This window comes from Falco punctatus, assembly GCF_963210335.1.
Source record: "Falco punctatus genome assembly, chromosome: 2".
Taxonomy (NCBI): Eukaryota; Metazoa; Chordata; class Aves; order Falconiformes; family Falconidae; genus Falco; species Falco punctatus.
The window spans coordinates 19,706,158-19,718,228 of NC_137581.1; the positions used below are offsets into that span (position 1 = coordinate 19,706,158).

At 35.2% G+C, this 12,071-nt stretch overlaps 1 protein-coding gene across 16 annotated transcripts in view; it reads right to left on the reverse strand.

The window, feature by feature from the left end:
• The window catches only part of PSPC1 (paraspeckle component 1), a 74,216-nt gene that overhangs the window by 32,553 nt on the left and 29,592 nt on the right, over window positions 1–12,071 (reverse strand). For 6 of the 16 annotated variants that reach the window (XR_013926334.1, XR_013926335.1, XR_013926336.1 and 3 more), the window contains exon 7: window positions 3,107–3,164. The exons of the other annotated variants lie outside the window; for them this stretch is intronic. Coding sequence is in view for 1 of the 6 variants with exons in the window: in XM_080377217.1 (XP_080233343.1) it covers window positions 3,107–3,164 (58 nt within the window). In the remaining 5 variants the exon portion in view is untranslated. The remainder of the gene's footprint in view (window positions 1–3,106; window positions 3,165–12,071) is intronic. 16 annotated transcript variants of the gene reach the window in all.

Here is a 12,071-nt window from a genome sequence, read left to right on the forward strand (position 1 = left end):
ACATCTTATCGTAATGAATATATAAATGTACATCATGGTAAACAGGCCATTTAGCACAGATACAGTACTGTGACTATCTGCAGAACTGCATCTTTTTTACCTGCCCTGAGCGCATATCACAGCAGTGAGTGAACCCACTGCATCTGACATATCACTGCTAAAACTGCAGACCTAGGTTTGATCATACACGTTATGTCAACTGCAAGCTGCTTCACAAAAACAATCCATACAATGCAGTAGCACATGGTAAAGTACTAAACAAGTTTATTAGAAGTGACAGAGAAAAACCCTGTCATTTTGAAAGACAGAACTCATTTGAGCACAGTAATAAGAAACTCCAAGACTTCTCCCTACGACACTACGGCAAACCAAAGGTATGTGCAAGTCAATGCTTCTCACCTACCCAGAGGCATGACCAGTTCATGTAGCAGGTGAAGACTGTGCCACCATTCAACAGAATCAGTTGAATATGCCCTAAACCTGTTTTTTAGTATCATCCATTTAGTGACTAAATATGGAAGGAAAAGGAGAAGTCTACACTGTCAACATAAGGAGAAACCTTTATTTTCAGAGGCTAGAGGTACTCTGCAGGACTATCATGATAGCAGCACTTAGTGGCTGGTACTAGTTCCATTAACTAAAAGCAGTCAGTGCTGTTACCTGTTACTGACTTGTTTACCAGCCTAACTAAATTTAGCCACCTGGCCACACACAGGTAGTGTTTGCTTATCCTTCAACTGCAACAAAGTTCTTACCCTCTGTATCATACAAATACACCCATATTGCTTCTAGGGTGATGTACAGCAACTTGTAGTATCAAACCTTTATAGTATTAAACTGATTTCAGGCAGAGTCAGCACTGCCAGGACAACTGGGGAGTGTAATGCAAGGAGAAAGCGGTGTCCTGCACAGTTTCAGTAAGAGGCCACTATGGCATTTTAGCTATCCCTCAGAGATTCTCTCCTAGCTCCAAAACAGACTCTAAAACCTAACCACTTGATTGCCTGTTCTTTTTGATGGTACACTGAAGTTAGCTGTTATTTCAATAGAGCAGGTTCAGCAACAAATAGAAAGCAGTCACCCCGTGTTCATGCCACAGGTCACAAGACACTTAAGCAAAAAAAAAGGTATTTTTCTGCAATCTGGAGGGCTGAAAAAAGCACACTCGGTTTTTCCAAACTCCACAGGCCAAGGTCTGGCACAGCTGGCAATAAGCCATAGTCAATAACCCTCATCAATGCAGAGATCATTCCAAAAAAAGCCGTTTTGTTTTTTTTATATATATATATATATATCTCGAAAAGTGTTATCAGCTGCACTTAGCATTATGGCTCCAGTTAAGTGTTACGATGAGGCATACAGAGCCTCTCAGAACCTGTTTGCTGCAGAAAACTATGTAAACATGAGAGGTCCCACACAAGTCAGCCCAACACTAATTAAGTCTGTCACAGAGGTACCTTGCTTTCTAATAACACTATATCATGCAGGTATTTCCATTACTGAAGGTACTCCAACTCCCCACTGTCCCACATGATAAGAAGTCACAAATGGCACAGGTAAAGGTCAGTTACAATTCCCACAGAAAGGCTGGGAAAGGATGCTAAGATCACAATTAAAGGTCTACTGCAGGTTTCTGGGGTCAGGTTTTTTTTTGTTGTAGTGGTGGGGTTGTTAATGGGCTGGAGAAAACAAAATCTCTAGTGAGCTAACCTAAAATCTAGATACCATGGGAACAAACTCTATCTATACCTATTTGCTATGAATATTTTTCCCTTTAAAAAATAGTAGCTGTTATAACTTATTTCTAAAAGCATTTTTATCAAGTTTGAAATCAAGGCATAGCACAAAGCTTACAAAGCAAGACTATGAACATCATTGCTAAGCATTAAAACCTGACAAGAAAAGGGTTGTGAACACACTGCTATAAATTACACGTTCAAAATATGTGCATAAAAAGTGTATCTTGTGGTCTGGACAACTGGCACAATATCAGTATTTACACAGTCTCCTGATTAAATGAAGTTTTCAGGTAGACTGCAATAATACACAAAAGAAAAACTATAAAAAATTAGTCACCATTTATGCTTCAGCTTATTATTTGCAGATAATTTTACAATTATTTTTTAATTTCTTCATCTTCACTGAAAGAAAAAGCCCACTTCTATTTTACAGCTATAAATGTGTCAATAAACACAAGGAAATGATGAATGTTGTAGTTTAAAAACTGGACCAAGCAGATTCATTAGTTTATAAATTCACATTACTCAAAGGTCAAGCGACAATGTTCACTAAGATTTGTATGTACTTGCAAATTTAAAATACACAGAATTAATATTAATATTTCTCTAAATTATCATCTTATTTTAAATTAACATCAGGAAATTTCCATGAGATATATATATTGACAGTTAATAGTTTAGTAAGATTTGGGTTTTTTAAAGAAACATTCTAGTTTCAGTCTTGTTTAAAAGCAGATATTCTGAAGTAGTAACATTCCAAACACCTTCAGTCTGCAAACTGAAGTAGTGCAAACACTAATTATTAAGAATTTACTTTTCTAGACTTGCCAATAAGTCTTTAGCAGTATTTTAACAATATTTTAAGTTACAAAAGTGAACTGAGAATATTTGTAAATACAGACTTGCAATAAATTAGTAGAACATCAACCACATTACTCATTAATCTTTTGCCAGGTACATCAACAAGAACTTACCAATTTTAAGCTCTACATCATTTCACTGCATGCAATTACAGTTCCAACTTCTCTGAATAGGCAGTCCCTCCAAAAGAACACCAAATACTTTCTGAACAGAAAATTCCTGTTTTGTATCAGGTAATTTCTAGAGCATCACCTTTCCCTGCCTTTTTGTTGCTCTTCACTTGCACATCGTATTTTTCTCCCACAGGTAGTCAAAACAGTAAAGATACACCCGGAGGAAAAAAACAGCTGTTTGGAAGCAAAAACCATGAGGTTTTTTTATTTCCTAATACTGTTTACTCCTTTTTTCCAGTAGTTGTCACTAATTAATAGTGCTTGAGTAACATGTACAGTCCCAAAGAAAAAGAAATTTTACATTACAGAAGCCTTTTTCCTTCAGATCCCTACCTCCCATGTTTATTGCTCCACGAGGACCCATATCACCCATTCTCATTTCCTGTTCTCTCTGAAAGTAAACATAGTTTTCATGGTCAACCTATCATTCTTAGAACTTAAAACATACCCATATACTCCATGAAAATAAAAGTTTTCAATTTCAAAAGTTTCCAGTGATTACAAAAATGAACAAAGAATAAAAGTTTACTATAATCCCCTGTTTTTATAAAATCAAATGGAATAAGAAGTTCAATATAGCAATGCTGTACATTTTTGCATAATGGTAAAGGTTAAATATCACAAGTTTCATTTATCAGATGGAGCAGTCTAAAGCTCCCAAATAGTTATGTGATCAAATGCAAATGAATCAATCTTCACACAGTATTTTTCATTATTACGAAGTATATTTACATTTTAACTGTTAATTAAAAAGTGGTCTTATTACAGTATTGCCTAAAGGCCGTGGTTCAACAATAGTCCATCTGGCTTCATGACTCAAAAATGCTTCTGTTGATTGGAAAACAAGCTCTGATGGTATACAAACCCAACCTGCCAGTTCATCTTTCTTCAAATAGTTCTGACTTAACTTGGTGGTGGTGCGTTTTTTAATAAATTATATCACACTATTGATATGTTAGTTCAGATACTGACCATGGTTTTCAAACCAGAATAAAAATGTAGCATCAGCTATATAACTTGCATTTATGCCAAATAGACAAATTGATCCATATTCAATTGATGCTCAGTCATCCAACAGCAAAAGAGTTCTGATATTACTGATCATGAACCACGGCCTGCTGTGAAACAATACTCAAACGATAGCACCCAGAGTGGCAAAAATCATCCCTTAGGTGAAAACAAAGCGAGCTACCACAAATAATTCCAATGGATTTTAGTATTATTGCTTATATCAAAAGGATGAGATAGAAACAAATTCACAGTTCAAAAATAAAACTAATGAAACTTACACCAAAAATTGTTCTCTCATAAATTTTCTGCAAGGTTAACATAACTGATTTGAGTGAACACACATGTGCTGAGAATAAGCATACGCAAAACTATACCCGATTCTGAAAGTCATACCACTTAAGAACAAAAGTTCAGATGCACTTTGAAAACAATTCCATATACTAAGCAACTCAATCAGTCTTGCTATAAGCAACCTTTAAATGGAAACATCAATCAAATCAAAATATATTCATAGTATTTTTACAGTTTCACAAAACTCCTTTTCATTCAATTATATCTGGGAAGCCACATGAGTCTTCTATCTTCACACACTTAAAGCAGCAGACACCAATATTTGACAGAACAGAGTCAATGGTTTTGTAAAAATATCCTGGTATGGGAAACTGTCATAAGATACATGACAAAAGGCTCACAGGTCAGTAACTTTGTTTCTAGTAACTCAACATACAAAACCTATTTAATGTAAGAAGTATGTATACTATTTTCAAAAGAACATGGCTTAATGTGGAGAAGAAAAGTAATGCCTCATAACTAAAAGACACAGGCAGATTTTAAGGTCCAGCTATGAAAGGCCGCTGATGAACACCCAAGGACCTCCTCTTCTGACCCTAGAACCCACATTAAAACATGCAACTACTTTGTCAGACCTTTCACAGTAAGTTAAGGAAGGATCCTTGACACGTTAAGGAAGATCAGCAGCCCTGTTAGGATCAATCATACCCAAAACTGATAGAAATGAGTTAGTCACAAAACTGGCATACAACCTTGTTGACATCAGTCTCTCCTTTTATACCTCAGCCCTGACATGAAGAGGAAAACTGGAATATCACCCCTAATGTCAATCCCTAGCCCAACATTGTAGAAAAAACACCATGGCTATCAGCTTACATTAATCAGACTGTGTGTGCACATGTGCATGCATATGGTGTGTGTGTGAAACAGGACATGCCAAACACAGCTGTGAGACTCTAGCTACAAGGGAAAGAACCTGATTTTGAATTACTGCGCATAACTTATTTAATACATCTCAGGCTCAACTACAAGCTGGTGTGGTGGTTTTTTTGTTTGTTGTTTTTTTTTTAGATGTGAAATGCGTCATATAAGGTAGGTCCAAGTACAATACCAGCTAGACAAGGATATTAAGTAAAGAGTTATAAAGCTGTACTAGTTACTAGAACTTAACTTGTTTTCTTTGCAAAGGATTGAAGCCTTGGCAAGCTGCAACATATACTTCTTTTAAAAAAAGCACGCTACGCTTCCTCCTAGCAATAAACCAGGTTTTTGTCAGTTTGAAATGCCACCAGTCTTCAGCTAACAGCAAGTACAACAAAAGAGAGGGGTAGAATCTGTAATTTTCACTTTAAGTCATCTAACCTTTGTAACAAAAACCATGAAGCAATTACTTGCCATTTCATAGCTTTAACTCTGGTGTTGAATTACTACCATATAAAAAACATTTCAGCTATAGACTCAAGATCCATAAATGTGCCTTATGATCTCTGCTGCCTGTTGATATATCAATGTGCCTACTGGAATTATTATTCTTCCTACTGTACTTGTTCATAACTTTTTTCAGCACAGTGAAATTCTTCTGTACTGTTAACACAGGATTAGCTAATTTAAGATAAATCCCGTCAGAGAAAATACTGAATTTCAAATGCTAACAGACAGCATATATCACTAATGTAATGAAATGCTTGACATATTAACTGTAAAAATATGTACTTGGATCATTTGCCAAAGCCTGTACTTGCAGGAGTCCAGATGGTACCAAAATTCAGTCCTATCCCACACAAATCATGTTCTAGACAGCTATTTACTATGTGAGCATAAACAAGTTATTGCAGGTAAGTTAGGTCATCTATACCATGGGCTTTGCCTAAAATATGAAAGAGTAGTTGAACCAGTGCTGGCTGATATTCCAGCCCACCCAAGAGCTTTGTTCTTGTATATTCAAGCCCTTGCAGAACCTAACAATGATAGCATTATCTTCTCAGAGCCTCTTTTCCCCACTACGCAACTGCTCATTTCTGAGTAGCAGCCTGCTTCAGCCCCTTCCCTGAAGCCACCCATAACTACCCATTAACAGGGAGTTAAAACTAAGCAGCAAGAGGAGGGCTAAACTTTTGTTGAAGAAATCTGTGGGGAAGCCACTAAGAACCTCTGAAGTTACCCAGTACTTTGGCAAACAAACTAGAAGAGAACTAGAAAAATGGATATGCAGTTAGAGGGAGAAAAAAATAAAGCCTTAAGAAAAAGAATGTGTGGTGACGTGTAACTTAACCTTTGGAAAGATTTAAAAAAAGCCCAAACCAAAAAACTAAGTGAAGAAAACAAAGAATAATATCCTGTTGTGAAAGGGTAATTGTTTACACACCTCAAAGGAAAGCTTTCCAAATTACTTCTGTTGCAAAATCCTTGTAAAATAATTCAGAACTCACCAATATAAACAACCCTCAAGACCCTAAAGAAGGTCTGATTCATCGGAGCAATTTGCTTTTAGAGAAACTGCTATGATGGCACTATAGCATTATACTTGCTAATTACTTTAGATACAAGCATTAGAAATGAAATGTCCTCACAATTCCAACTCATTTTGATGTCAACTGTAAAAAATAGATCTGCACAAAAATACTGAACACATACAGTTTTCAAATTACATATATACTGTACAGTTCATATAATATGGATTCTCCCCTTTTACAAGTATTAGAAATAAGATTTCTTGAGCATTTGAGGTATATCGTGCAACATTCTTACACGTCAATCACCATTGATACCAGTAACCTAAGCACACAGAGAACTGCCAAGATTATTATTTTTTTTCTGTTTTTTAAAAATGTATTAGGATATTTTTAAATTCACTCTATAAAACTGTTTTGAAAAGACACATAAGAATTGATACAGGAGAACGTATCAGATGCAATTCCCTTTTCAAGCTGAAAATAAAAATACAAGTAGTCATGAAACTTTTTTAACTGTCAAACCAATATTACTTCTGGCCCTGCATTTGCAGCAGCCCAATGAAAATTAAAAATCTTGTCTCCAAATGACGCAATACTCATGGTAACAACACTATCAAAAAAGTTATGGTATGGAATAAATATGGCACAGAAGATATTAGATATTTGCAAAAAGCAAAATATCAACAGAAATACTAAAACAACAGCTCATCCAATTTTCTTCAACTGTTTGTGGCCAGGAGATGCACTTCCCAATTAACACAGGACTATTCACTCACCTTTCAGCTAAGGCATGGTAATCAAATTAATGCTAAGATACAACCTCAAGAAAATGCCTTATAAAAAAAGCACACTTACCACATAAACTTAAAACTTGCACATTAACATTGGTAACTTAATTAGCACTTTATCTAGGTTGTATGTGTAGAGCAAGATGTAATTCACAGGGCTGTTGATTCTCACTTGTTTTCATTAAAATGGAAACTGAACTCTATTCTCTAGTAACTTTGTCAAAACAGGTATAACACTTCTGTACCTCTTACTAGAATTCACTAATCCCTTCTAGAGTGGTTTGTTTCATTAAAATCTTTCTAGAAAAGAAACATTATTTCCAAAGGCTTCTCTAGGAGGCCTAAGACCCTTAAAACCTTACACAAAACTGTAATTTAAAGACAACTGTATTTTAAATACATAAATCATACAAATGGTTAAAATTGCTAGTTTGGTAGTCAAAAACAGAATTTGGAGAATACCTTTGCTAGTGCAGCATTTCTCTTTCCCTCCGAATATTCCACTACTTCGCTCCAATGACTAGCTTACTAGAAGTTAGGCTGCCAGCAAGGAGTTGAAGTAACAAAAGCCTTCTCTTCCACCAACTCCTCATTACCTTTCCCTCTTTGGTTTATCCATCAATTAAGATTAATACGTAACATCCGGAATTTATACAATATCCTAAAATAGCTCATTTTATTCCATCACATGCAATAACAGTAAATCATTTTAATAGAAAAAGACTGATCTTTCAAAATCCAAGAGTTCTGTGTTTCTGAGCAGTGCTACCTAAATCCAGAGCTAATCACTCCTCTGAGCTGGGTGTCTTCCAGCCTGAACTACTTAAGAATTCTATGAACTGAACAATTGCTCCCACCCCTAAGTTTAAAACAGAAACAAGCTCACTTACATCACACAAAATTACACAAGCAAATACATTAAACTAGATAACAACTAAAGGAAATGTAGCTATAGAACACGTAGCATACAGGAAACTACACAGCCCTATTTTTTAAGTAGGGCATCTAATGAAAAGAATTTTCATTATGTTTAATAGCTGTCAATAGGACTGTCAGAGAAAAGCAGATAGATAAAGCCAATTTCCTCCATGGTGACTCAAGTCATGAACAGAGGTGGTGGAGATGACTCATTAAGTTACAGCATTTTAAAAACCTAAACATTTAAAAAACCCCTTATCATTAAAAACCAGGCATACACAGTGCATGAAATACATGCAGATGCATATATTCCAGTAAATGCTACAAATTGGAAAAACACTCCCAGTGGTAGTAACAATGATAATTACAGCTACTGACAAAAACACTTCTGATTTCCCTTATGGAAAAAAAGACTTATTATTAGACCAGTGCATTTCTTAAATATTTCAATAAGATTGTAAAGGAAATATCAATGTTATTAAAATCGGGGAATTTATTTTAAAACTAATTAACAGCAAAAGTATAGGAATGTATTCGGGAAAAACCTCCACACACTACATCCTTGTCCTCTGCTTTTTGTTTTGAGAACAAACAAGAAAGGTCTTCAACTTTTGTGGGGCCTTCCCTCATTTCCCTTCTACATCTCTAGGAGAGCACTCAGTTGCTGAGGGTAGTCCTCAGCATCTAAACCTCACAGAAAGAGAAACAACTGCAGTTAAGACTAGCCAAAACTATTTAGTATTCTAAGCTGAAGTTATTCTTTAAAAATACAAAAAAATTTACCTCTAGCAATGTTTTAATATCACAGTTGTAATAAAAATAACAGAAAATTAATATTAATGTAGACAGATACCAAAGCGTATTAAAAACATCACTCTTATTATACCTTGTAGCATATACTGGTATGTTTTACATGGAATTAATAAAGAATTGGGTAGGATAGTACTCCATTATAAAAATTCTTTAACTAAGAATTGAAAAGCCTCTCAGTGCATCAGGTAACACACATTAACACCAGAAAAGATAGAAATGGATTTCCATTTTGAGTGTGTGAAAAAGTACACACACTCAACACTTCTTGCAGATTCAGAAGAAACTTTTCAAAAAGAAAGTTACATATTCCCTCAAATGCATCTATATTTTAATACCAGCCATTTTTGAACTTTACAAGATGGAAGAGTTTAAGATCTGCCTTTGTTTAGGTAAAACTAGCTTCTACTTTCCAAATCATGCAAGTTGTTGGGTTTTTTTCTGGGAGAGTACAATGTTAAATAACTGTGATCCTTCTGGTATGCTTTCTTTTTTTTGTCACCTTCCTACAACTCGATGCAAAACCCAATCTAAAGAAAAGCTGACTTCCTTTGAATACATCAGTCCTCCCATGACGTTTAGGTGAGGTCTCTATATTGACAGTTTTGGAAAAGAAAGCAGTTTAATTGCATTAATATTACTCACATTACAAAGACATTCAGGGGACACCTCACTAACCAGCAATATTTAATAATGCCCTGTAAGAAAATACTATTTAATACAGAAGAGACAGCTGCTAGGCTAATCTAAAAGAGATAAGCCCACAGACCACTTGGAGGCCCCTCAAACTTGTGAGCATCAAGGAGACTGAAAGATCCCAGAGATGCAATACATTTTACTGAACACTACATTGTAAATATTGTATGCACTCAAACTGTCACCTATAGCAGCTGCAAAGCCCTATTAATGCAATCTGATTACAACTATTGAAAATCTTCAAGAATGAACAATCATTACATTACTGTAATTCTCAAAAGATATAGCTGCAAGTGTCCTTTCCTTTGTAATGTAGAAGAATCATCCTATCTACCAGATTTTGCTTACATTTCAGGTGTCCTTTCCTCTTTTATTTTTTTCCCCACCCAAAATGTTCTAGTTAATTCTGCCTCTAAGAAAGCAAACCTGTAACATCCTGTAAAAGATGAGTATATACTTACACAACCAAAAAGTAAAACTGGAGCAAAAAACGTATTTTCTTTTTAAAAAAATGTGGACCAAAATACCACCAGGAAAGTAAGATTTTTTTTTTCACAGCACAAAAGACTTCCAAACACTCCTGGCATTCATCACCTCCATACGGTACACTGGGCTTGTTCCGGCCTGGAAATATGTTCCAGATACTACTACAAAATTAGCAAAGGGAAAACTAAAAAATCTTGTGTAAAAATAGTCATGCAAGGTGACAAGTTAACAGCTGGTTAAAGTTCTTTCAAGAAAAAGCCAACTGAAAAAGGCTAATACCTTAGAGTGAAACCTGTCTGCAGTAGCAAGTCACGCTCAGTAAACTGTTCAAATCCTGTCAAAACCAGATTCTTTTCGAAATTTAAGTTTGGGGTAGAAAGCAAACTAGATTAGGAAAACAGTCCAAAATACTTGCAACTGTTGCACGGTTGAGATGTTTTTTCACTCCTTTGCCATGAGAAGCAGAAAATAACTAGTGCTCAGAACTATAGGAGTAAGGCAAATGAACTAGAAAAGACAAATGAAATCCAAAGTAATGGGGGGGGGGGGGGGGGGGAGAAATGTGAATAATCATTACTGTTTTTCAGTGCAGAACAAGTGAACAAAAGAATACTTACTGTCTGAACCAGAAAAGGTAGTAGTATAAACACTTTCTCAGTCACCAGTTTGGAGGCAGAGATATTCACCCATCTTCAATGTTAACAACTGGCTACCACCACTATCACAGAAGTTGTCTACATGCCTACAGAGATTTTTCTGGATGTCTTCATCTAGTGACCTTAGACACTAAACTTGAGAATTGCAAGCTTTTACAGAACACATTCCAAAAGTCAGAACTTGAATAAAAGCACAAATAAATATCTTTTTATAATAAAGGTTATGTGCTTTTTAAAGACTTTTTATCACAGAAGCTACTGCAGGTTTTTTGGTTGGGGTTTTTTTGTGTTTTTTGTTTTTTTTTTTTTTTTTAAACACAGAACCCATACTTTCAGAATATTACATTACAGGCTAAAAATTCAAACTACAATCTAACTTGTTAACAAAAAAGGTAACAGTCTAAAATAACCCAATATTTACTACAGAACCTACTCTGTTGATAACAGAATTTTGCACCATATTGAGATTTATGTCTTTTCACTTTATTATTTTGACTTGTAGTTACTTGCTGCTTCTCTGAATTTTAATACGGCATTTAAAACAGTGCATTAATATATCATTATTGCTGTGGGTTTTTTCCTGCCTATCCCACTTCTATTTGTTATAACACAGTAAAATACCGTATATGCAGCATTTACAGAATACAACTGACTAAAAAGGTTCCTCATTTTCTCAAACCTGTGGAAAATGTTATCTACCAGTCAAAAAATTAATGCATACAGAAGACAAAATCTGGCCCCGAACTGCATATAACAGTAGCAAGGAACAAAATCCAAAGGTTTTAATTCCATGCCCATGCCTCTATTAAATCATCTTTATGTCATCTCTTCTGGTAAAGGAAAAAAATTCCATGTCTCTTCATTATCTACGGCTACCCACATGAAGCACTCTCTGAGGGTGTAACTTTTTTTCAAATGCCACCACTGCTGACCATTTCAGAACAAACAGGAACAGAGGTCTTCTTTCTATCAAAATTTCCCCTTGATTTAATAATGAACAGTCACAAGGAAGGTAAAATTCTGCTTCTCAAATACTTTAAGGTAAAATTCAGAAATACTTTTTTTACAAGACAAAGGTTCTTAGAGAAGGTAACCACTTTAAAAATCAGGAAATCCTTTTTTTTAAAAAAAGGAAGATTATCTGTATTTCAACTCTCTGAATATCAGCTTCCTCTTTACAACATTCTGT